Source organism: Nicotiana tabacum, chromosome 16 (assembly GCF_000715075.1).
Source record: "Nicotiana tabacum cultivar K326 chromosome 16, ASM71507v2, whole genome shotgun sequence".
In the NCBI taxonomy this organism is placed as follows: domain Eukaryota; kingdom Viridiplantae; phylum Streptophyta; class Magnoliopsida; order Solanales; family Solanaceae; genus Nicotiana; species Nicotiana tabacum.
In genome coordinates, this window is record NC_134095.1 from 101,387,264 (window position 1) to 101,412,368 (window position 25,105).

General features: G+C 35.6%; 2 protein-coding genes and 1 pseudogene across 4 annotated transcripts; 2 read left to right on the forward strand and 1 right to left on the reverse strand.

The window, feature by feature from the left end:
- Window positions 1-298: 298 nt before the first annotated feature.
- LOC107816871 (very-long-chain 3-oxoacyl-CoA reductase 1-like) lies at window positions 299-4,934 on the forward strand (annotated as a pseudogene).
- A 10,628-nt stretch (window positions 4,935-15,562) lies between these two features.
- Window positions 15,563-21,787, forward strand: LOC107789218 (small RNA degrading nuclease 1-like). 3 transcript variants are annotated; one of them, XM_075233168.1, is made up of 5 exons: window positions 15,563-19,591; window positions 19,710-19,779; window positions 20,489-20,620; window positions 20,710-20,817; window positions 21,338-21,787. In XM_075233168.1, exons 2-5 carry the CDS (start codon window positions 19,768-19,770, stop codon window positions 21,704-21,706), a joined length of 621 nt encoding a protein of 206 aa, XP_075089269.1. In that variant the 5' UTR covers window positions 15,563-19,591; window positions 19,710-19,767; the 3' UTR covers window positions 21,707-21,787. The 3 variants fall into 3 exon arrangements, with proteins under 3 accessions (XP_075089269.1, XP_075089268.1, XP_075089267.1); XM_075233167.1 differs by having other exon boundaries at window positions 15,563-19,779; XM_075233166.1 differs by lacking the exons at window positions 15,563-19,591; window positions 19,710-19,779 and adding an exon at window positions 19,799-20,136.
- Window positions 21,788-23,485: 1,698 nt separating this feature from the next.
- LOC142170339 (uncharacterized) lies at window positions 23,486-24,656 on the reverse strand. Its single transcript, XM_075232232.1, has 5 exons — window positions 24,393-24,656; window positions 24,166-24,279; window positions 23,970-24,079; window positions 23,717-23,843; window positions 23,486-23,566 (listed from the first exon to the last, which is right to left on the reverse strand). The coding sequence occupies exons 1-5, from the start codon at window positions 24,654-24,656 to the stop codon at window positions 23,486-23,488; spliced, it is 696 nt and encodes a 231-aa protein (XP_075088333.1).
- Between the last annotated feature and the right edge of the window lie 449 nt (window positions 24,657-25,105).

Here is a 25,105-nt window from a genome sequence, read left to right on the forward strand (position 1 = left end):
TATGAAATATTTAAGAATATAAATTTTTTATAACTATACTGGCATTATAAAATATTTTAAAATAAAAGTTCTAAAAATTTTACTTTATTTTTAAATTTGGTGCCATATCAAACTCAAAGTACTACTTATATATTTTAGACAGTGTCGATAAGTTCAAGATGTAGTCAGCTTGGAAGTTGCGGAATCTTAACTTTTACGCAGTTAACCCTAGGAGTCTCCCGGACTTTGCGGCAGTGAAAGATACCTTGTGACTGTCCCACTAAGACTTGATTAATTTCCATAAATTATTCTTAACTAGGTAGGTGAAACTCAAATGGAGACGTATTTGCAATACTTTATTCTTTTTCTTGGCTTAATCTCTCTTTCCAAATCCGTTGATCTAAGCTTTTCCATATGGGTATGGGGAAGCTTCTTCAGACCATCAAAGAATTTGAAAGAATACGGTTCATGGGCTCTGATTACTGGCTCCACCGACGGAATAGGCAAAGCCCTCGCATTTGAATTGGCAAATAAGGGTCTAAATCTCATTTTAGTTGGAAGAAACCCTTCAAAACTTGAGGACACCGCTAATGCAATCCATGAAAGATATAGAGGAAAAATGTTCATTAAAACTGTTGTTATAGATTTTGCAAAGTGTCCACCAGAAGAAATTGTAACGAAAATAGAAAGAAGCTGTTGATGTTGGAATATTGATTAATAATGCTGGAATGGCAAACCCCTATGCGAGATTTATGCATGAAGTTGATTTGGAGTTGGTGAAGGGTTTGATGAAGGTGAATATGGAGGGGTTAACGTGGGTGACAAAGTCGATTATTCCGAGGATGCTGGAGAAGAAAAAGGGTGCTATTGTGAACATACGATCAGGCTCGTCCGCAACTGTCTCATCCTATCCTCTCTACTCCATCTATGCCGCCACCAAAGCGTAAGAATCTTATGAAATTATTCTACCGGCGCTTTTCAGTTTTTACATCTATTAAAAGAGAGTTCTCTAATTGTGTTTGGTTGAACCTTTAAAAAAAATTGAAGTAGTTTTTCTAAAAATGTTTTCAACACTTTTGAATTTAAACGCATCCTAAAAAGTATTTGGAAAAAAAAAGTGTTCGTATTGGTTTCAAAACAAAACTACTCATAAAAGTAATTTAAGGCTGTATTTATATGAAATGTTTTTATCTTTTCTGCTCGTAAGATATTTACTCCTACAAAAAAAAAATTTACCAAAAAAATGTTACACTATTCAAACATTTTTTAATATCTTTTTAAGCTGCGATTTTTTAATTTCTGGTATAATTTTTTTTTTATCTGAGATAATATTGTTTAAGTCTACCTTATATAAGAGTATTAATTGCATCCTTTGAGGGAACGAACAACAATCTTTTATGTACTTTGACCGGTTTCAACTATCTGTGGCGTCCCGATTGGCCTGTGCATGCCTCGAATAATTCCACGGGCACCCAAAATGATCATCTCTTCTAATTACCAACCAATTTTTGATGTAGACACGAGTTTTAAATGATCAGATAGATACTTTTCACCTGCTGTGGATAAAACTTAGTCTCCTTTTACATTTCATATTTAGGATAGGAAACGAGACAATTACGAATTTAGGAGAGTTGGATTGGAATAGGTTTGGTTCTTCTTTATAATGCAAATATAGTTGTATTTCACCTTAAAATTGGGAATTGAAGTTGACACTTATGATTTTATTCTTATTCGAATGAAATTGAATTCATCATAGTTGTATTTATTTGTGTTGTTTGCTTTTCCCTTCGAGTTTGAGGCCTCCTATAATACATAGCACCTCTTGGTTACATTTTTTAAGTGTCCTATAATAGGACTCCTATTTTGGTGGATACAAATAGGCATAGGAGTAATTGAAACTTTGTAGCTATACTGTATTTTTTTCATCATACAACCATCCAGAAATTAAAAGCTTAATGGGGTGACAAATTAAAATGCAGGTACGTACAGATGTTGTCAAAATCCCTGAGTGTCGAATACAAGCAACAAGGAATCGATGTTCAGTGCCAGGTAGGTTCTTTGTTACTCTTACATCAATGAATAATCATAAAGGCAATATGTAATGATAGGAAACTTAACGGAGGACTTCAAAAAATGACGCTTTACCTTTTTTGTTTTTCTTGTTGGACCTCTAACTTCATGTTTACCAATTCTTTGGACTTGGTCAACAGCATGTTGCAACTTGATGTTAAGAAACTGAATCATCCAGGATTACTTACACTTGTCATAGCTTTCCTATCCAACCGGTTAATTTTTTAGAAGGTTTAAGTTTTATGCAATTGAATTGGAAATATTCCGTCTTACCGTCAAGGGCGGCACGATGAGTTTTGTGGCCTAAAACCAAATTTTATGAGGGGTTTTAAAAAATTATTTATTTATTTAAAGTCTATTTTTCTTTAGATACAAAGTTATTATAATTTTTTTTTAATTAATAACTCCTAATAAGTCTTTCTTAATTGACAACATAGCTATTTAAACTTTCTTGAGACATTGTTGATCTTAGGCAAGATTTTATCAATTTTAATTTTGAAAACTTTTTTCCACTGAATCGACGGTAACAAGAGTTATTAACATTATTCCATAAGCAATATCGGCACTGGAAAAAGAATCAAATATTTTTATTTGACCGAGTGTATCAATTAAACTATTATCTTCTAATTGTACTATTTTCCTTAATACTTTTAATTCCGAAAATAAATCTCCATCAATATCGAATTGATTATTATGCTTTAAGGAACATTCAAGATTAAGGCAATAGTTTTTCAAATTTCCACTAAATAGAAAACCAAAAATATTTTCGTATGCTTCGAATTGTTCAAATCTATTTTGAAGTGAAAAAATAGTCTTGTCTACTATGTATAAATTAATCAACTCCAGAGGGCTCTTCGAAAGATTTTGAGATTTTATTATTAACATTCTCATTAAATTGTTACTTCCTATATATCACACGTTCTTAAGAAATTAGGGTTCGATATTCATTTCAAGTGTAATTTTCTTGGCAGAAATCATAGCAGTTGCAAATCCTTTTCTATATACTTGTTAAAGAAAGAAATCAAACTTTTTCTCTTCACAAAACATTTTTTAAAACTTATACATAGCCTATTAAGTGTAACAAAAAATGGAGTCTCCACAAATGTAGGCCCTAAAGTAGTTGCTTACTTGCTTTATGGGGAGGGGGGGGGGATTTGCAACCGTACCTTATATTTGTGCCACCTTTAAATCTGTACCCTATTTTTTAAAATTATTGATTTGGTAGCCAGTGACAAAAAATCCGTAATAATATGACACTTACATCCCTGATAAATCGCATGATCTGCAACCTCATTCATAAAAAAGATCTCCCCCTTTTCTCTCAGCAGCTTTATCAAAAAACCATAAACTTCATGTTAATATAGCATGAAGTTGTTTCATGTTGAAGCTAAAACTTCATGCTAATGCATGCTGAAATTATTTATCCTGCAGTCTACAGTTTTGTCATGAGTGCTGAAGTTATTTAGTTCATTTGCTAAAACATCAGTTTAAATATGCTGAAGTTATTTAGTTCATTTGCGAAAACTTCAAGTAAACATGCTTAAGTTTTTGTCTTGCAGTATGTAATTATCTAATGAGTTTTTGCTAATGCATGCTGAAGTTATTTAGTTCATTTGCTAAAATTTCAGTTTGAACATGTTGAAGTTATTTAGTTCATTTGTGAAATTTTAGACGAAACATGCTTAAGTTTTTGTCTTGCAATATATAATTTTCTAATGAGTTTTTGCTAATGCATGCTGAAGTTATTTAGTTCATTTGCTAAAACTTCAGACTAAACATACTTAAGTTATTTAGTTCGTTATGCTTAAATTATTTAGTTCATTTGTGAAAACTTCAGATTAAACATGCTTAAGTTATTTAGTTCCTTTGCTAAAACTTCAGACGAAACATGCTTAACTTATTTAGTTCATTTGCTAAAACTTCAGACTAAACATACTTAAGTTATTTAGTTCATTATGCTTAAGTTATTTGGTTCATTTGCTAAAACTTCAGACTAAATATGCTTAGGTTATTTAGTTCATTTGCTAAAATTTCGTGCCAAAACATGCTGAAGTTTTATCCTGCAGTCTGCAATTTTGTCAATGGTATGTCCTGAAGGGCAAAATCGTCTTTTTAAAATGCTTTTAACAAAAAAAAGGTACGGATGCAAACGAAAAATCAAAACGAGTATAAATTAAAAGGGGCCGACCAAATAGGACGCCTCATGCAATTTTTACGCTTTATGGAAGGGTTGCGCCCCAAACAAAAGGAATTTATCCCTAATGGAAAAATCATACGCTGCATATTGACTGATGAACATGTTTGTATTTTCTAGATTCCGCTGCTAGTGGCAACAAAGATGACATGTATAAAGAAATCTTCTTTGTTCGTTCCATCAGCCGAAACATATAGTAAAGCGAGCACAAGATGGATAGGTTATGGGGAAATTTGCGTGCCTTACTGGCCACATGCTATTCAAGGATTCATCATTCGAGCACTGCCTGAGAAACTGCTGGATCACCTTTTGTTCAAGTATTTTAATGGGATGAGAAAGAGAGGCTTGCACAAGGATACGAAACTTGCAAAGATGAAGTAAGAAAAGTAGTTGTGACGGAATGAATAAAGTAAAGAATGGCCTTTTAAAGTAATGAGGCAAATACTACTGTATTATACTTATTTGAAATCCTTTAGACTCTGCTTGGAAAGTCACCCTGTAATTGGAATTGGTGTAATTACTAGAATAGTAATTACACATCCTAGTAATTACATAGTTATGTAATTACGACGACATATTTGTTTGTCATAATGTAATTACAATGTAATTACAAGTTTACTGTTTGGTTGCACAAGTGTAATTACACATTTAGATTAAATTTCAAATTAAGTAATTATCAAATTTAAAAGTTAATATAATAAATATATGCATATAATTTTTTATAAGTATAAATGTTATTATATTTTGTATTTAAGATGTATATTTTTTCGTGAATATACATTAATTTAGTAATCATATATTTATAACTAATACTGTAAAAATAAGTTATATATATTTTTAAATTAATAATATTTAGTTTAGATACTTACGAAAATAAAAAAAATACATTTTGTGATAACATCATGAAATTCATGTTTGATAAAATAAATTAATATTTACAAATATAATGTAATAACATTATTCAAATGTTTGACAAAACTAATTGATCACGCCCAACTATGCCTTATAAAAGGACAATGCGATCGTTGCAAGTATAATCCGGTTTACAAGTCCGGAGTCGAATCCCACAGAGAACTAAGGCTTAGCTACAGCTGTTCACTATCACCAAGAAGACAAACTTGAACAGTTCCTACCTTATAGATATTTAGATTCTTGTGTTTAACTAATTAATTAACAAATTAAAATAATAAATTAACAACTAAAGATATTAAGAGTTAGAGACAAGATTAAGGAGGTCTAGAGTTATGATTCCCCAATTGTCGGAATCCTTCCCGCTATATCTTCTATAATTTCGCCTAAGTATTCCCTACCGATCATGAGCACTCTTATTATCGTAAATCTCTCCCGAGTAATCACGACAATTTACTAGACGCACTCTCCCGAGCTACGCTAGCTGGCTTTTGATACAGCTCACTTCAGATCGCACTCAAGGCTTCGTTATCCCTAATCCCGCCTTTAAACCCTCGGCTATTGATCCCTCATATACTCTGGGAGTGGTGTTGTTCAACAATTACCTAAATATACACTCTCTCCCGAGTTATGCATACTAAATAGGCACAGCTAATTGAGAGCTCTTCAATTAACTACAATAAGAACGTAGTTGAACAAATAGAGATTATACTACGGCTCAATTATATAAAAACATAACAAGAATTTATCCTACAAAAGGTTCTATCAAAACTCTAGATAACAATTTAGCTATTCATAATAGTATGTAAAACTACAATACTAAAATTCATAACCAACAATAAAAAATAGTAAGAGAAAAGAAAAAACTTGTAGAAGAATTCCCAAGCCTTGCTCCTATTGTGTCGCTGCCTCCTTAGGTCAAATCTATGTCAAAAATATGTCCTCTCCAATTCTTGGCCGGCTTCCTTGGTTTAATATAGGGTTTAGGGCTTAAAATCCCGTGTTTTGCACTTTGGTCCCTGAAATTTATGCATCCTGCCACGGTTCCACCGCGGTCGCGCCGGAACCGCGGCCAAACACCCTCTCAGATTCTTCAGTTGTCCGCGACTGCCCTCTGCCGCGGTCGCGGTTTTTGACCCTGTTCCGTTTGGAATTTGGAAAAACGTAAAACATGAAAGGTGTATCCCTTTGAGTTAGCTTTCCAACCATATATTGTGGAGCTCAAATGGAGTTCTGAGTAAAACGTTATGTCTAGTTTACTAAATAGTGCGCAATATGCCTCTTCGAGTTTTCGTTTTGTTGTTTTATCATCCGTTGATCCCCGAACGCGATCCCGGCTTAATTCCTTGAGCTATTACTCAGACTTCAAAGCTCCAAACCACTTAAATTCATTACATAACATCTATATAGCTCGGAATCACACTTACAAGGCATAAAACATACAATTAGTGCAAAACACTAGCGATTAAAGCGCAAACTCAACTAAAGTGCAGTAAATTAGAGTGTAATAATCGACTAAAATACGTAATTATAGCCTATCATCACTAATCTGTCAACTCTAACTAAAAAATGAACAACATGCAATGTGAGCCAATACTATTGAAACAAGTAAATTTGAACCATGAATATAACACAATTTCAAAATTCAAAAAAAATAAATAGTTTAACATATGTCAAATTCCAACATAATAATAGTAAGTTCTAGTGCAACTTAATAATTAGGAAGCATGATAAGTTATAACCACATTCAACAACGAAATTCCACTTTAATTGCATCACTCATTATATGCCAAGTTCGTTAATGACTCATTATTTCTAATATTAGGAGGTGTAGTTTAAAAAAATAGAATAATAAAATATAGTAAGCAATTACATAGAATCATGAGAAGTAAAGATAGAGAAATAAAAGATAAATAAGGTACAAAGAAAAATATTTTTTAAAATTTCAAAAGAAATTAAAAAATTAAAATAATAGAAATAAAAAGTTATAAAGAAAATAAATTAAAATAAAAACAAAAAGAAACGAAACGAAAAAACAACCTTGTAATTACACAGTGTAATTACCACCAATTCTCACCTCCCCCTTGAGAATTGGAGAGTGTAAATTACACCCCTCCAATTACACCCAATTCCATGCTGACCAAATAATTACTTGGCCAAATAAACATATCAAATTGTATAATTACACCCAATTACACCCAAATCCTTTTCAAGGTGGCTTTCCAAACAAGCTCTTAGTAATATTGCTTTGTATCAGCCTTCTGCTTTAAGAATTGCTGCGCATATCACATAAGTAGGCTTTGCACATTGCTTGTCTAAAAGAAAACGATAAAGAATAAAGAAAATATTGGCATCCAGGCTCTTCTTCTGGTTAAAGAACTGATGAAAAGAGCAAATCACTAGACTATTGTCAAACTTTGAGATCTTACTTCTTCGAGGTAGGGATAAAGTTTGCGTACACACTATCCTCTCCAAATCTACTAGTGAGGTTTTGTTACGAGCCAAAATTCCCACCCTCAAATGTCGTGATGACGCCTACTAATGTGAGCTAGGCAAGCCAATCCTTAACTATCTACTACCTTTTTCATATTACTACTTTTAAAACAAACATAGGGCGACAATATAAATAAAGCGAAAGTCAACATTTATAAAGCTTAGAGCTACGTCTATTACCACTTTTAAACTTCAATACCCCAAAATCTGGTGTCACAGTACCACAGACTGTCTAAGAGTCACTACATACAAAGTCTGAAGAAAATACATAGTACTGTTCTTGAGCAAGAGATAAAGGAAACAAGAAATAGAGATAGAGGGGGACGTCAGGGCCCGCGAATGTCTGCAGGTCTACCTTGGGTCTCCGGATGGACTAAAGGAAGCCCTCCAACTACTGTCCGAAAGCTGCTCCGGGATCTGCACACAGTGCAGAGTGTAGTATCAGTACAACTGACCCCGTGTGTTGGTAAGTGCCTCGCCTAACCCCGGCGAAGTCGTGACGAGGCTAGGACCAGACTCCAGATAAACCTGTGCAGTTATATAATATATGGCAGAAAAGTAAACAGATAATAAGCAATTAAAGTTGGGGAAGGGGAACATGCCTCGGGGATAGCTGATAAAGCAAAATAGCAAGGAATAAGTAAGGAATCTGACAATATAAATTCTAACACAGATAAAGAAAAGTAAAGACAACTTTCACTTTCAGTTTCCATCTTGTTGCAGGCGTGCAACCTGATCCCATTTCTCATATCTTGTGGTAGGCGTACCACCCGCTCCCATTTCATAATATCTTGTGGTAGACGTACCACACGCTCCCATTTCATAATATCTTGTGGTAAGCGTACCACCCGCTCTCATTTCATAATATCTTGTGGTAGGCATACCACCCGCTCCCATTTCATAATATCTTGTGGTAGGCATACCACCCGCTCCCATTTCATAATATCTTGTGGTAGGCGTACCACCCGCTCCCATTTCATAATATCCTGTAATTTCAAGGAATTCCGGCAAGGAAAAATAATCAAATAATAACTTTCCGGCAAGGGAACACAACAATGTAATAATTTTTCCGGCAAGGGAACAACAATATTGAAATAGTCATCCCGGCAAGGGAGAATCAGCTATAACCAATCTCCACTTAGCTTGTACTCAGTTCAATTATTGAAAATGCTCAATCATAGAAGATCATTAAGTAAAGCACCCAAGTGTCATTTAAGAACACAACAACTTCAATTTAAAACTCACGGTCATGCTTGACACTAACGTATAGATACTCGTCACCATGCCTATACGTCGTACTCAACAAGAAGCAAGTAGCACATATGACTCAACTCCTAATCCCTCAAGCTAGGGTTAGACCAAACACTTACCTCGATGCCTTGAACACCACTCAAGTCTCAATTATAGCTTTACCCCCCGATTCCACCACCAATTCGCTCGAATCTAGTCACAAGTTACTTAATTATATCAATAAGTGCTAAATGAATCAACCCCAATACATGAAAATGAGTTTTCCAAAGTTTTACCCAAAAAGTCAAAATCACCCCCGAGCCCACGTGGTCGAAACCCGAGGTTCGGACCAAAATCTGATTACCCATTCCCCCCACGAATCCAAATATATAATTTATTTTGCCTTAAATTGAGGTCCAAATCCCTAATTTTAGAAAAACCCAGGTTCTACCCAAAACACCCAATTTCCTCCATGAAAATCTTTGATTTGAAGTTGAAATCATGTTAAAAGATGTTAAGGAGTGAAGAAAATGAGTTAGAAATCACTTACCAACATTCTGGAGAGGAAGGGTTGTTTTAAAAATCGCCTCTTATATTTTTGGGGTTTTAAAAAGTGAAAAATAACTGAAATTCTCGTCTATTTATACCCCTCTCAGACCTCCTGTGTGGATCGCATCAAATGGACCGCGGCCGCACTAGCGTACCTGAAGACCCGCAGTTCAACACCCTGTGCGAATCGCACAAGGCCGACTGCGGCCACACAGCCTCCACCGCGGATCGTACAAAGGAGACCGCGGTCGCGCTGGCACCTCTACGGTCGCACCCGATTTCTCGTGGACCGCACTAGAGGGTTCAGAGACCTGCAACTTCCTGAACCTGCAACATCTGACTTTCTAAGCCTAAGGCATCCCGGAACCTACTCGAAACTCACCCGAGCCCTCGAAATTCCAACCCAAGTATACACACAACCTCAAAAACATCCTACAAACATATTCATATAATCAAATTACCAAAATAACATCACGAGCATCGAATTAAACCTCGAGATCAATGAAATTTCTCAAAACTTTTTTAAACATCAAATTTCTCAGGAATGACTCAAGTCATATATAAGACCTGTACCGGGCGCCGAACGAAAATACGGGCCCGATACCATTGCTTTCTAATCAGTTTTCATTTCAAATTTCCTTAAACAATTTCTGAAAGCAATTTCACTTAAAAATTCATTTCTCGGGCTTGGGGCCTCGGAATTCGATTCCGGGCATACGCTCAAGTCCCATATTTTTCTATGGACCCTCCGGGACCGTCGAATCACGGATCCGGGTCTGTTTACCCAAAATATTGACCGAAAATAAAATTAACTCATTTTAAAGTCAAAACTTAACATTTTTCACAGAGTTTCATACTTGAGCTTTCCGGCTACGTGCCCGTACTGTGCACGCAAATCGAGACGATTCTAATGAGGTTTTCAAGACCTCGGAAACAGAGAAATCAATTGAAAGCAAGTGATAACCCTTTGGGTCTTCACAGGTTTTATTGGTTAGTCGTTGTTGTATTGTCAAACTTTGCACCAAAGTGAAACAAGTAATCTCTTTGTTGCAACTTTAACTATTTTAATTTCGGAGTTATCCGGAAAGTTAGTAGAATGAGATAAAGTCAGCAACACTAATTTTTTTGACTGATCAACCAAATATTTAACTTGCCGAATTATTTTATACTATCTGATTAAAGACGAAAAGTTTGAAAGTGACTTATAATAATTTAATCTGTTTACCTAGTCCAAAAATTAAGGAAAAACGATACATTTACACATGAAAACTAAATTAATTATTCTTGCCTACCCATTTTTTTTTTCTATCCATCAAATTAAATAAATACTCATCAGTCCTCTATGATATCCACATGATATATATTATAGAGGCCTGGTTCATTTCTTTTAGAAATACACTCAGTCCTTTATGATCCCCCATAATATATATCATAGGGTATCATAGAGATCTAGTTCATTCCTTCCAGAAAAATACGCAGTCCTCTATATTACTAACCTGGTATATATCATATACTGATAGGGTATTACAGAGGACACATTCCTTCCTCCAAAGAATACTTCTGAGCCTTCTATCATACCCACATGGTATCATATCATACATGACAAATTCATTTTTAAAAAAAAAGTTATTTCTCAATTCTCTTTGATACCCATATGATATATATCACATATGGACAGGATATTATAAATGAATAATTTATTTCTTTAAAAAGAAAGCTCAGCCTTTTATGATACCAAATTGGTATATATCATATACCGATAGAGTATTATAAAGGACTGGTTCATTTTTCTAGAAATATACTTATTAGTCCTCCCATAACCACCATGGACTACTGATTTTTATTTCCACCAAAGAAAACCTCAAACTCACTCAAAACCGTACCTTCATCTCGATAAAATATCAATCACCACCTAACAATAAAAGATCTTTCATCTTTGCATCTTGGGCAACAAAGGCTAAACGACGAAATACAAGAAATATCCGAATCTTGTTATTATTTTGTTTAATTATAAGAAAAGGCCCTTTGGTAACTTTTGAATTAATTAAATTAGCACAAGCAGCTAATTTACGGTTTTATGGGAATGATTTCCTTCCACGCCATTCATAAATAAAATAATAAAAAATAATAATATTAATAAATATCATAAGAACTTTGCTAAAAAAGTTTAAATAGTTAAAAATATGATTTTTTGTGTGAAAAACCTAAAATTATAATAGTGTACTATTGCGTTATATTGTATACTATAATAATATATTGTTACAGTAAATTACATACTGTTAAATTATATTGTGTACCGATATGGCATACAGTATCCAAAATGGGATCCTGGGTTCTTCATCCAATAGTATACTATTACATTATACTATATACTGTAATAATATTCATTTTCAATTAATTGTATACTGTTTAAATTAATTATTGTATACCAAAATAGTATATAGTATATCATTTTGGTATACAATATAAATTTGTCTTTTGTTGCGCTAGTTCAACTCAGTTTCAACCAAAATTCAAAAATTTACTCCAAAATTTCCACCAAATTAATTCAAAGTTTGGCCACATCTTTAATCAATATTTCAAACACACTCCAGTCATAATCACATCGAAACACCTACAAATTCAATAAATTCAATTATTGAGTTTCAGGTTTTAAGGTCCTTCAGTGGTGGATTTAATTTTTATTATAAATATTCAAAAATAGCATTAACAGCAAAATCTACACATCAAGGAATAATGTCCAACGAATTTCAAGAAAACACCAAGAAAAGAAAAAACAAGAATTAGAAGAAAACAAAAACATCAAAATTTCTTGTTTTTTCCTATTGTTTGGTACTTACTCCAAAAGTGCAAAGAATAGCATAGAAAGACCAGGAAATTGTAAGTAACGGAATCCTAGAAAAAAAAATCATAGGTTTGAGACCACCTAAATCCCTCTCTTTTCACGGTAACTTGATAGAAAAAATTGAAAATTTTCAAATTATTAATCTAAAAAAGCAGGTAAAAGATAAAAAAGGAAAATATGGTGTTGCGACAATGGTATGTGAATATGGTGCATTGATGGCCTCCTTTGATGGTGGTTTTGTCCATGGGGAAAAGGGGCGTAGGAAGTGGTGGATGAGTTGTAGGTGGGAGGTAGGGTGAAAAGAAAATGATAAGAAGAGGAAAAAAAAGGAAAAAAGATTTAGGCCAACTGGCCTTTTCTGGTAAATAAGCATCTTGGTTATAGACTAAACTAGTGTATTAGCCCACGCTTCACGTAGTTGAGAAAAAAATAGTAAATTTATGAATTTATCATTTTGTATAATTAGTTGTGATAAAATAAATAAAATTATTCATCATGTATATGCATTAAAAAGTAATTTTATAACTAGTAAATCAAAATTATGAGTATATTCATTGTATGTATGTATTACCCAATATATTGAAGTTAGTTCTTTCTATGCAATGTTTTTGATGTCCAATTGATCGTGTGTCGCTCTCTGTCATTAATTATTCGTGTGGTACACCACTCTTCATATCTTTCTATTTTCTGGAACAAAAACAATGTTATTAAAACTATAATAACGGCATATACTTCCATAACTATTTAACAACAAATTTTATTAGTAAAACTATATACCTGATAACTTTGTGTTATATTCTCTTGATTAGAATCATTATGTTATCATCAATTATATCTAGTTCAAATGATTAAAAAATACTGTTGATTGAAATCTTATTAATATCATTGGTACCCGTAAATCATGCTTAAGGGAGAAAATATTGCCTTTTTGATTTTGTATTTTGGTGGCTCCTTGAGAGCAAATTGAATTTCAAAACTAATAAATAGCCGATCTTTTACATAAATTAATAAAAGAGGCATAGTTGACTAACTTATTTAATGAATCTGTATGACTATGACTTATTTCTCCCCCAAGAAAATCATCCTTCAAATAGAAGATGCAAATACGACCTTAGACACTGCGTAAGATCATTTCTCCCCCGTGACCCTGTGCAAGCGCCCATCTTCCTTACCATGCCATGCCTTAGCTTTTCCATCCCTTCTATGCTTTTGCTACATGTTGCCTTTGCGGTGTCATGGACGCGTCAATGCCATGGTTTTTGCACCTAAACCACATGATGTAGTGCCACAGTCCATGCCCATCTACATATGCCCATGTTGGGCAGTCTTGCCAACATGATGCTAACATCCATCATAGGGTTGTGCCGAGGTCCATCATGTAAATCTCTCATCACGCCCACGCAATGTTAGATTAACCATGCTGAGGGGCTAACAAACCTCCCCCACCAGATAAGTTCGTCGCCCTCGACGAGGCAGAATCCAGATACGCCAAGATTTCTTCTTTAAATTTCCGTATAGATGACCCTTTCTCCCAAGTCGTATCACACTCTTGTTTCCCCGTAACATTGAACCAAGAACTCTATCCTTCAGTTCTTTTTTCTATAACCCAGCGTACGGTGATCCAAAATCTTCTCAATGGTCTCCCCATATTGCTTATGCTCTACTGGAGGAGCACATTCAAATACCGCCCTTATTGGATCTTCAGCATCTTCATAAAACGGTTTTAGGAAGCTTACATGAAAAGTTGGGTGTATTTTGAGACGTTCCAGCAGATTCAGCCAAAATGCCACTTCACTGTAACGACTTAGTCGGTATGTATTATACATATGTATTTGTCATTACGTGACTTGCCGGGCTGGTTGGTTTGGTTTCGGGGAGGTTTTGGTGTGAATTGGGATACTTAGTCCCAAGGTTGGAAGCTTAAGTTGTAAGAGTTGACCAGAGTTTGACTTTTGTGTAAATGACCCCAAAGCGGCGATTTGATGTTTCCAATAGCATTGTATGATGATTTTGGAATTAGAAATATGTACGGATTTTGATTTGGATGTTCCTAATTCGTCTTAGCTTAAATTGGCAAAAGTTAGAAACTTAAAGGTTTGAAAGGTGATAAGTTTGGCCGAAAGTTGACTTTGTAGATATTGGGTTCGAATTTTGGTTCCGGAAGTTGAAATAGGTCCATTGTGTTATCTCGGACTTGCATGCAAAACTTGAGTTCATTCTGAGTTGATTTGATAAGGTTCAACATGAGTTTTGTGAGTTGAAAGTTCATTAGGTCCTTAGGCTTGAATCGAGGCGCATGCAATACGTGGTTTTGATGTTGTTTTATTTAATTTGGGGCCTCGAGCATGTCCGTATTATATTTTGGGATTGGATGGGGTCCCGGAGTCCTCGGGTGAGTTCCCGAATGGTTTCAGATCATTCCTAGGTGTTTGGGAGTTGCTGGTGTGTCTGCAGTGCTTCGAGATCACGGAGCTAGGCTTGCGATTGTGTAAAGGAATTTGGGCAGCTAGCGGTTGTTCTTCGCGATCGCGTAGGTCGGGACGCGTTCGTGGTGTATTGTGATCGTTGGCCTTTGTGTTCGTGAGGGGGCCTCGCTTTAGCGCAGCGTTAAGGCTGGGGAAAGGTCGGAGCTACACCTTCGCACTCGCGAGACTAGGGATACAATCGTGTGACTAGGGATTCGGTCCCGAAGGTTTAGGTCGATGAAGGTCACGATCGCGACAGTTAGACCGCGTTTGTGAGGGGTATTTGGGAGTGGTGTATTTTTGCTTTAGCAACCGCGATGCATATGCCCGGGCTGATTATTTAAGTGCTATATTTCGAAGGTTTTGGTTAGATTATCACAATTTGAGTTAGAGAGCTCGGATTTGGGCGATCTTGGAGCACTGCAAGAAATTTAATTTTTAACGATCATTTCTTAACGAAGGGACATAAATCTGGTCGTTATAAGTGTATTTATAGCAACTAAATTTTTTTCCAGTCGTTAAAACTAATTTTTAGCTCAATATTAACGAAGGGATAATATTCGGCCGTTAAATATAATACAGCCGGTCGTTAAATAATTATTAATTAAGAAAAGGAGCTACCTTTTCCCTCATTTTCCCCACATTTCCGCCAAATCTCCCACCCCCCAGAAAAAGGAAAAAGCCCTAAGACGTCGACAATTCTCTAAATAGTTCGTATAAAACTAAAAAGCCTGAAACATCGACTTCTCTAACAGTTTCATCATAAACCTCAGTTTTGAACGAATTAGCAGAGAACTGCTACGGCGAATTCAAGGTAAGGTTCAAAATTTTACCCTTTTCTATGTGAACTGAGTGATAATTTCGCTAGAAAAGGCATCTGAACTAGGAGCAGGGATGAGAGAGGCCAGAGCATAGATTGTGATTTGACTCCCCATCTGTTAAGCGATATCTGTTTTTAACGAGCAACTACTATATCTCCTGCCACGATTAAATCATCTTCTCTAACCGTGTATTCTGATTGTCAATTTTGTGTTATCAGTTTCACTGAGTGCCAAGTATAACTGTCAAAATATCGGTCCTCCTAAAATTAAAGTTGATAATTTTTAGCGGTTGCGATCACACTTGTATGTATATGGATGTTGGTGTTCCCTTTGGTGAAAGAATGACACAAAATACAGAAATTATTTCTATCTATATATTGATGGGACAATAAGATGAATCAATGTGTTAAACCAAAATGGACAGGAAAAGGGGGAGAAATGTTGTGTTTCAACTAGAAGTAATCTAGAGAAGAGGGTGGATGCACTGTCCTCTTTTGGTCCTTTCCTCCATTATAGCTTATCTAATTATACAACAGCCTTAAGGAATCCTCATAAGCTTATTATATAACAACTATGATGGAAATGACACTAGTAGAAACTTTGTGATGAGTGACCAAATAAGCATCGATGCAAGCTACTATGCATTGTACCAAAATGTCATACTCATTCGGGATTGATTTAGAAGGGGTGAGGAGGTATATGAGAAGACAAAAAAGGAGAAAAGATTGGGAGAATGCGTAAAGTTGAATGTAGTATGATGGAGTCTTTTATAGGCATACTTTACAATGTGTATATTACATTTAGCCGATGTGAGACACTAGTATGTGCACTGTTACTTCTGTACGTATTTAACTTGGTCTAAGCCTAGCTATCTTCCCCCTCAAGGGGTGTGTGTATATATGTCGTATGTACCACATTTTGTTTCAACCTACATATATAGTTCATAGATTAACAAGGAACTTAGTATGTAAGCAAGTTAGTCCTCTGACTTTGCTGACTTGGTGATGGTGTCTCTATGATAAACCGACTGTCATTTCTATATGCTTGGTTCTCTTTAAAAATACTGGATTAGATGCAATACGAATTGCAGTTTGATTACTGTACATAGTTGTCTGATTAATCTGCACAAACTTCAATTCTCGGAATAGGTATTTCATCCATATGAGTTCATCAGGTTAATCGTACTGGCCCAATATTTGCTTTAACTTGCAACCACATATTGTATCATGCTCTTTCAGGATGGATGGGCTAGGGACTAAATGCGCACAACTTGCAAAGCTAGTGTTTGATTAGCCTTCATCACCATCTTCAAGATCAATAGATTGAATCATTTAATAGGTTAGTAGATTGAAAATCCTATTTTACTCTGTGATGTATGAGATCGATTTACCACTATCCAATCTCGTCCTTTGAGTTGTTGCATAGCTGGAGAAACTGATTCTATGGTATCTGCTGCCTGCTTCTCACACTTATCATCTCTAAACCCATCAGTAACATCTAAGTATCAAGCTACTGCTATAGGAGTTTGTCAAGATTTGCCTGGAGCGTGAAGCACCTGAACAGATGTTTTATCCACATATATCTGCCCCTGTTCAAAATTTGATTGCTGCACGGTTTCATTAAGTTTTTCCTTACCCCAGTTGCTTCATTATCTCAACAAACTTGAGTACATCCTCGATCTGAAACACGATCAACAGTAGGGTCTTTAGAAATCTACTTTTTCCCCTCACAAACCTGAGACACCCTATTCACAGTTGTAGCTTTAGAACATACTGGTTTTTCAAACAATTCAGTAGGTACAAAAGCTGGTTGATCATGTACATACACCAACTGTTGATATGGGCAACAGAGGGCCATCACCAATGGTTCCTTCACTAATTGTTGTGTTTCTTAGTCTGCTCATTTTTTGTCCAACAATTTCTAGCATAGGTGGAGGTGCCACCATTGTTCTTTCTAACATTGTTATTTCCTATCTCCTTGACACTTGTTGTATACTAATATTCATTCCTATACAAAGTATATCATCTGCTACCCATTGGGAAGGCAGTACTGGTTCTGTTGTATATGATGGAGAAGGTTTGTTTGGGGTAGGGACCATGTTCCTAGTTATCCTCTTCTTCTTTTTGGACAATCTGATGGGATAAGTTCTCTTTTTGCTTTTAATTTTTTATAATTAGTAAGATGATAAAATTATCACTTTTGTTAGAGATGGAATAAACAAAGCGTATAGCAGATTCTTTAGACAAACAGAGAAAAATGTACACTCGTGACACTTCCTTAATGTTTTGGATTCTCAGTAGGAAATTTCAACACCTTTGTACCATCTGTTGCCTTAGGATCCTTCAAAGCAGCAATAGTTTCAGGAGATGATTGAGCTCGATTCCCATTAGGAGTTAGAGCATCAAGTACCTGCCCAGCTCTTTTCTCCTTCCGATCTGTTGAGAGTTGCATCTTAGATTGTTCAAGTTCCTTAGTGATCAACTGTCCAGCTGCATTAGCGTATTGCTCAACATCTATAATTATAGCAGTCCTTTCGATCAACCACAGGTGCTTTTGCATTCTTCAAAACCTGAGAACCCCTTAGAGCTGGGGCAAGAACTTCACCTGCTAAATATTTGGGGGCTAGGGCAAGGACTTCACCTGCTAAACCTTAGAGCCGCCCTAGCAATGGATTTGAAGATTGCCTCATCAGTGAAGAAAGAGGTGAATCTCGCAGCCGCGTAAAGTTGCAATTTTGTTGATTATACAGTAAATGCTCACAAAATTAACCTGTTTAATACTTGCCCTCGTTTAAATTAGTTTTTATGTACCCACTTTTGCAGGAGTTAAGTACAATTAGCTGGTTAAACGATTTATAAATATGTTCATATTTCTGAGCTAGTTTTACATTTTTTTTGTAGAACTAGACAATAATTAGGCTTTCCAATAGTGCAAATTCAAAATTTATGTACAATAGATAATTTCTAACAATTAGCTTCAGGAGGAACGATGATATGTAATTTCTCATGTTTAATTGTTATAAAAGGTTCTAGTCGAAATTGTCAAGTTAGCTCAAAAGCGACAGATGAAAGGAAGTAGCGGAGGGTGGAAAGATTTTTTGAGATCATATGACTAGAAGTTAGGGGTTAGCTTGAGTGACCCGTCCAAGAGGTCCGTTGATGATCTGCTTGCGTTTTTGAAGACGTTTAGTCAAGAGTATGACATAAAGATGGTTAATATCGATTACCTCTTGTTTTCATTCGGTTAATTAGCGTAAAATAATGCTGCTACTACTAATGCCATAATGTCCCTTTTGTGCAGCTTTTTAAAAAGGTGTTTCAATGTTATTCCATTCGAGATGCTGTAGAGAAGCTTCAGAAAAAGTCCCCGGATAGTTAATCTGCGGAACATGTGAAGAGTATATTTTGGCTTCTAGTATTATTACGATTCATAACTGTGACATTAGGTTGGTTTTGTTGTAAGATAGTTGGGAAAAATCTACTTAAGTGGGTTGAGAGTAGCTAATTCATCTCCAGTCGCTGCTAATAGGTCTTATAACTTGTTTTGTTAGAATTTAACTGCGGCTATAACTTGTTCTGTTAGAATTTTACTACGGCTATAACTTGTTAATATATAGTTGATATTTGAGAGTGACAACCTGATGATCCGTGGTTTGAATACCAGCTACAACACATGCTATGATGAGTGATTTTCTCTAACCTTGGTGGGCGGAGTTACCATTGCCAACATATGCTTGTGGGCAAGACATGCTGCTCGATGGATTATAGTCAAGTTGCTCGCAAGCTAGCCGGGCATGGTGATAGAAAAAATTAAAGATAAAAATAAAAATTGGAATTAATATTCAGAATTATTGATAGCAAAATAGTTGCATGCTCTCCAATTTTGATAAACCACCCCCCCACTATACACACACACTTTTTTTCCCAACAACTTTTGTGCTTAATAAATTGATATTGTGGCAGTGCAGGGACTGATTCGTTTAACTTTTGAGCACCCTCAATATCCGACTGATTACTCATTTCCATCACACGAGGAGGTTAGACTAAATGAATTTGTGAATCCAAACAAACCAATTGCAGATTACAGAACTGAGATTACTGGAATAAACCGCTGGAGATTTAGATAAAGTTTCTTGTTCATTGGCTGATGTACAGATGTCCATGAAGAAGTTATTATCACATGTAACCATATTGATTGGCCACAGTTTACACAATGACCTTCGAGGTAAGCTGCATATTGCATCATAAGTGATGGTCTTTAATTAACATTCAAATCTTTGGTGCACATCTACTGGTAATGGAATGATATGACTTCTATGATCACGTGTCTCTTTTTAATATCCCCAGACTTTAATGTTATTTCTACTCCCTTTTCTCTTTTCTTTCCCTGTCCTTAGAGTATTATGTCATGCTTTTCCTCAGTTATGTCCTTCGCTTCTTTTTGTTTTTTTGATAAAGCTCTGTTATGTTGTTCTTAATAGCTTTGAAGGTAGATCATGCAAGAGTGATTGACACATTTTATGTCTTCAAACATCGGGATCAACCTTCTAATAGAAGATCTTCTTTATGTAATTTGTGTAAAGTAAGCTGTGCTTTTTTAATCTTAGTATTTCTTTCCCATACTACGATATGTCCACTCTGTTGAATTGTTGGCCATATCAACCCTTACTTTGTATTCCTATTTTAGTTGGGAATTTTTAAGTGCAGACATTTTTTCAAATGCTTTTATCTGAACACTCCAAATAACTCTATTCGTTTTATGTTTAGTAAAATAGTTGTGCTACTTTTTTTAGCAGTCTTTATGGTTTGTCTCCCTGTTCTTCTTTTTCCAACTGTGGTTCCTTTTATAAACTGAAGATTAATAAGTATTTAACTATTTATCACAAGCTCTGCTTGGTGAATGCTATTGCTTACTTACAATAGTTTCCATATAGTCTGTCTTAGGTTTTGAACTTCGAAAGAAGGACTCTCCACATAATTGTCTGGATGATGTATGTACTGCAATGAAATTTGTTCTTGCCAAGATTGAACATGGAGTTGATTGTATCATACCATTAGTTCGTGAGGTGGTAATATCATAAAGCCTTTTATTTTAAATTTTATTTTCTTTCTTGTGTCCTGATTATAAGATGGTCATCTACTCCTTTGAATTTAGGTGCAAGAGCCCAAGGTGGCAAAGCTACTTGTCCACAGAATACCAGTGGCTGTTCATAGTGAAGAGTTACACAAGGTTATTCCTGGAGACTTTACCATAGAAGTTAAGGTTAGGAGAATCTCATGCTTTTTTCTCTCTCATGTCATATAAATAACGGAAAAGGGTCAAAAGTATCCCTATCGTATGGTAAATGGTTTATAAAAGCCCCCCGTCTATCTATCCGTCTGAAAATATATAGGACGTTGTTTCTAATTTTAAATTTACCCCCCTTAACGGAATTCCATGTCTGCATCTCATTAACTGATGTGGCCTTATTTCATTTGTCCACGTGGATCAGTGGGGCTAACATTTTCTTTGGGTATCTTTTTACCCATTAAACCGATCCGACCCATTTCTTTTACCTATGGGTTAGTCTTTTAACCCTAAACCCACATTTTTACTCGTCTTCTTCCCCAATTTAGAACATAGGTCATCTGTTCCCCTATTCCCCTTTATTATTCTCTAAAATTTCTCTTTTACAACTAATTAAATCTTGTCTTTTTCTTTCGAAATATCTGAAAATTCTGTCTCTTCTGGTTCGTCGCGTCTTTGTGGTTGTGGTTTAACTGCAAATCATTTTGTGGCTAAGACTCAATTGAATGGTGGTCGTCGATTCTACAAATGCCCTCGTTTTGACGATGCCTCTTCATGTGGTTTGTGGGAATGGCAAGATGAAGAGATGCCACCACATGTGACGATGCTAATCCATAACTTGAATACTTTACTGAAGTCAATGGAAGTTGAAAGAAATTATCTGAAGAAGATGGTGGCTAATTTGGAAGTTGTAGTTTCTGCTGAAAGACTGAAAATGGAGAAAATAATGGAAGAGGTCGAGGGAATTAATTCAGCAAAGTTACAGAAGGTTGCTAGGATGGAGGCTCAACTACAACATATGAAGTTGTTTATTTTGTTTTCTAGGATTGTCTTTGTGTTAATACTAGTTTTTAAGATGATGTAGTGTAGTTATGTTATGGTGTAGTTATGTTATGATGCAGAAGTTTGAAGTTTATGTATTATGTTTTGATGAAGTTTGAAGTTAAACCACAAAATTGAAATATGAAGTTTGCAGATGTTTATGTATTAGGTTCTGATTTATTTCCTTTTTCTGCATTTGTAATGTTTATGTATTATGTTTCCTTTTGTAATTCTACATTTGAAAATTATAATGGTTCTCTTTTGGTATGAAATGAAGTTTGTTACCATTCTCTTCACTCTCATACAATATTTAAATTCTTCATTTGTAAAGGTGCACATGCACAGACAATCACAATAACAAATAGAAATCTCTTATAGATAGACAAGATAGACAAGAAGAACATTGCCATTAATCGGGTAGCAAATTTACATTGTTTCAAGATTTCAGCCCAACAAAATATTGCTATTAGACAAGTAAATGTGTGATCCAAAACCTGTACCACTGTCACAATATTTACTTGTCTAAAAACCTAGAACATAAACAAACAACATGTACTCGAACAGTCATGCAAAAAAGGATTTTAATGTATATTACATTCATCATTTCTTGCTACACTACTCCCCCTTGCCCCTCCCCTTGACTCTTCTAGCTTTAAGTTTGCCAATGTTTTTCTCTTTCACACCCAACAATTGAGCTGTTGTCATTGCTTCCTTCCCCTTCCAGGTAGTTTTCTTTGGGGAGTATGGCAGTTTTGTTGGTTGTACTAGTGTGATCACCTGTGAATGGTATCTTCCTAGTGCCAGAATTTTGTTGATTCCTACACTGAAGTCTAGTCTTAATATCAGACACAATCTTAGGCCTCAAAACTGGGTCAGCTTCTGCACCAAAGTCTACTTGAATAAGCCTTCTTCTGGTCTGAATACTTTGACTTGGCATCTTAGTTGCCTGGGTGTCATGGCAGGATTGCTGACTTGGCTGTTGAGTGTCCTAACCGGATGGATGAGTTGGCTGCTGAGTGTTTTGACTGGATTGCTGACTTGGCTGCTGAGTGTCATGACTGGATGGCTGAGTTGGCTGCTGAGTGTTCTGGCTGGATTGCTAACTTGGCTGATGAGTGTCATGACTGGATGACTGAGTTGGCTGCTGAGTGTTCTGACTGGATTGTTGGTATTGTGCTTTAAAACCTGGAGTAGGGACTATAAAAAATTCTGATTCTTGGTCTTCATTTGTCTAAGTGTGGTCTTGCACTTTCTTTGACTATAATTATAATCAAATATACATGTTATCTTATGAGTAAAAAAAACAGATTGTGAGTATAAACAACAGATTGAAAGAATACCTTGTTGGATAATGAACAACTTCTTTTATTATGATTTGGCTGGCCACAAAAACTGCAAGTCATCTGAAGACCCTTCATAGATGTTGACCATTGTCTTTGCCTTTTCCTAGCTTCATCCTTCTCTCTTGACCTTTTCACTTTAGGTCTACCAACCATCTTTGCTAGTGGTGGTGGATCTATGGCTTGGTGTGGCTCAACTTTCTAGAATCTTTCACCTCTAACAGGCTGCAGTTTGTGCTGATACACCAACTGCCAGACTTGTTTGGAATACCACCAGTGAATCCCAAGTGTTGGGTCTTGTTTCTTATATAAGAGTGCCTTAATAGCATGAGCACAAGGGATTCCAAACAAGTCCCAAAGCCTGCATGTGCACCTTTGTTGCTCCAGAATCACTGTGTGCCTGTCTTCACCTTCACTTATTTCAAAACCCCTTTCTCCATTAAAATTTTCCTTGCACTTTGAAGTCATCTCTCTATAATCATTTATAGCTCCATTGCATATGGGTTGTATTCACCTCTCCAACTGTTAACTTCTTCTGCTCTATACTTTAGTTGATTCATCACCTTCAATAGTTAATCAGTAACATAGTAAATCAGTAGTTAATCAATAGTATGAAATCAGTAACATAGTAGTTAGTCAACAGTAGTAAATCAGTAGTTAATCAACAGTAGTAAATCAGTAAACAAGCAGTTAGTCAAAGTAGTTAACTTCACCTTCACTCTTATATCCTCAAGCATCTTCACTATTGGCTTATGTCTAGCTTCAAGAATCCAAGAGTTGAAGGACTCTGTAAAGTTGTTGTCCACCATTGGGTTCTTACATTGGGTATCAAAGTAAGCTCTACATCAGGTTAATGGAGGATAATTCAGCAAGTCCCTGACAGCATCCTTAGAAACTTCACCTAACTATTTCAACATGTCCTTAAATTCCTCCTCATATGTGCTCCAAGAACACCACCACATTAACTTTTTCATCTCATCAGTATTCCATTTTTTGCTCCAATTTGCTTCAATATGCCTTGCACAATATCTGTGATATGATTGTGGACATACATTCCTCACAACATCTAACACACCCTACACATGAAGAAACACTACATCAACAAAGAATGTGCTAAATGTAAAAATCTGCTAAATGTAAAAATCTGCATATGGTAACATACCTTCTGCATATCTGACATGAATGTGTACCCTTCACCATCTTTCAAGTCCAAAGAAGCCTTCAAGTTCTCCATGAACCTTTGCCAGGTTGTCTTTGTTTCCTTATCCACTATAGCCTAAGCTAGTGGATACACATGCTTGCAAGAATTTTGAGCAACAACAACTAATAATATCCTTTTGCATTTGCCTTTTAAAAATGTTCCACCTAGACCTATAAAAGGTCTCAAACCTGCTTTGAATCCACTCTTGAGGGCTTGGAAATAGACATACATCTCAAAAATCTTCTCTTACCTTCCTCCATTGCATCCTTGGATATCTGTATCACCACATCAGTACCAATGTTTGTTTCTCTCAACTCTTGAGCATATGCCTCCAATTTGTTGTACTCTTCCAAGTAAGAACTCTCCAATTTCTCTAAAACCATTCTCTTTACCCTTTTTAACTTTGAGTCACTCACATTCAAACTAAATCTATTCTCTAAATCAACCTTCATCTTTTTAATCTTAAACTTAGGATTATTTTGAATCTTTCTCTTAAAATAATGTGCTAAAGCAATAGGAGTAGCTCTTCTGTTCTCAAAGACTTTACCACAGTCATGTTCATCCCTCCAAATTTTTATCTTTACCCCTTAATCTTTGCCATCCTTAGAAATAAGACATTTAAAGGGACACCAAATCTGACACTTATGTCTAAGTCTTCTCTTATCACTCTTATCTGCCTTAAGGCCCCTCATATTAGACACAATATAATAACCAATATCCTCCTTAGCTTCAGCAAGATCTTTGAAAGTCATACCCTTTTCCAATATTTTATACCTATCAAGGTTGTCAGTTACCTCACACTTCTTCTGCCTCTCAAAAAAACCTAGGGAATCACTATCTTAATCACTATCAACACTTTCAATATTTGTATCATCTTCACTACTATCACAGTTAGAAGCTA

Coding starts and splice junctions, on each gene's coding strand:
- LOC107789218 (XM_075233166.1), top strand. CDS start 20,020: ATGTTGTTCTTAATAGCTTTGAAGGTAGATCATGCAAGAGTGATTGAC. Junction 20,137..20,488: donor CTTTATGTAATTTGTGTAAA/GTAAGCTGTGCT, acceptor GTTTCCATATAG/TCTGTCTTAGGTTTTGAACT. Junction 20,818..21,337: donor ACTTTACCATAGAAGTTAAG/GTTAGGAGAATC, acceptor TTTGTGGCTAAG/ACTCAATTGAATGGTGGTCG.
- LOC142170339 (XM_075232232.1), bottom strand. CDS start 24,656: ATGAAGGTTGATTTAGAGAATAGATTTAGTTTGAATGTGAGTGACTCA. Junction 24,080..24,165: donor TCATGTCAGATATGCAGAAG/GTATGTTACCAT, acceptor CTTCATGTGTAG/GGTGTGTTAGATGTTGTGAG. Junction 23,567..23,716: donor TTGAGGATATAAGAGTGAAG/GTGAAGTTAACT, acceptor TAACTATTGAAG/GTGATGAATCAACTAAAGTA.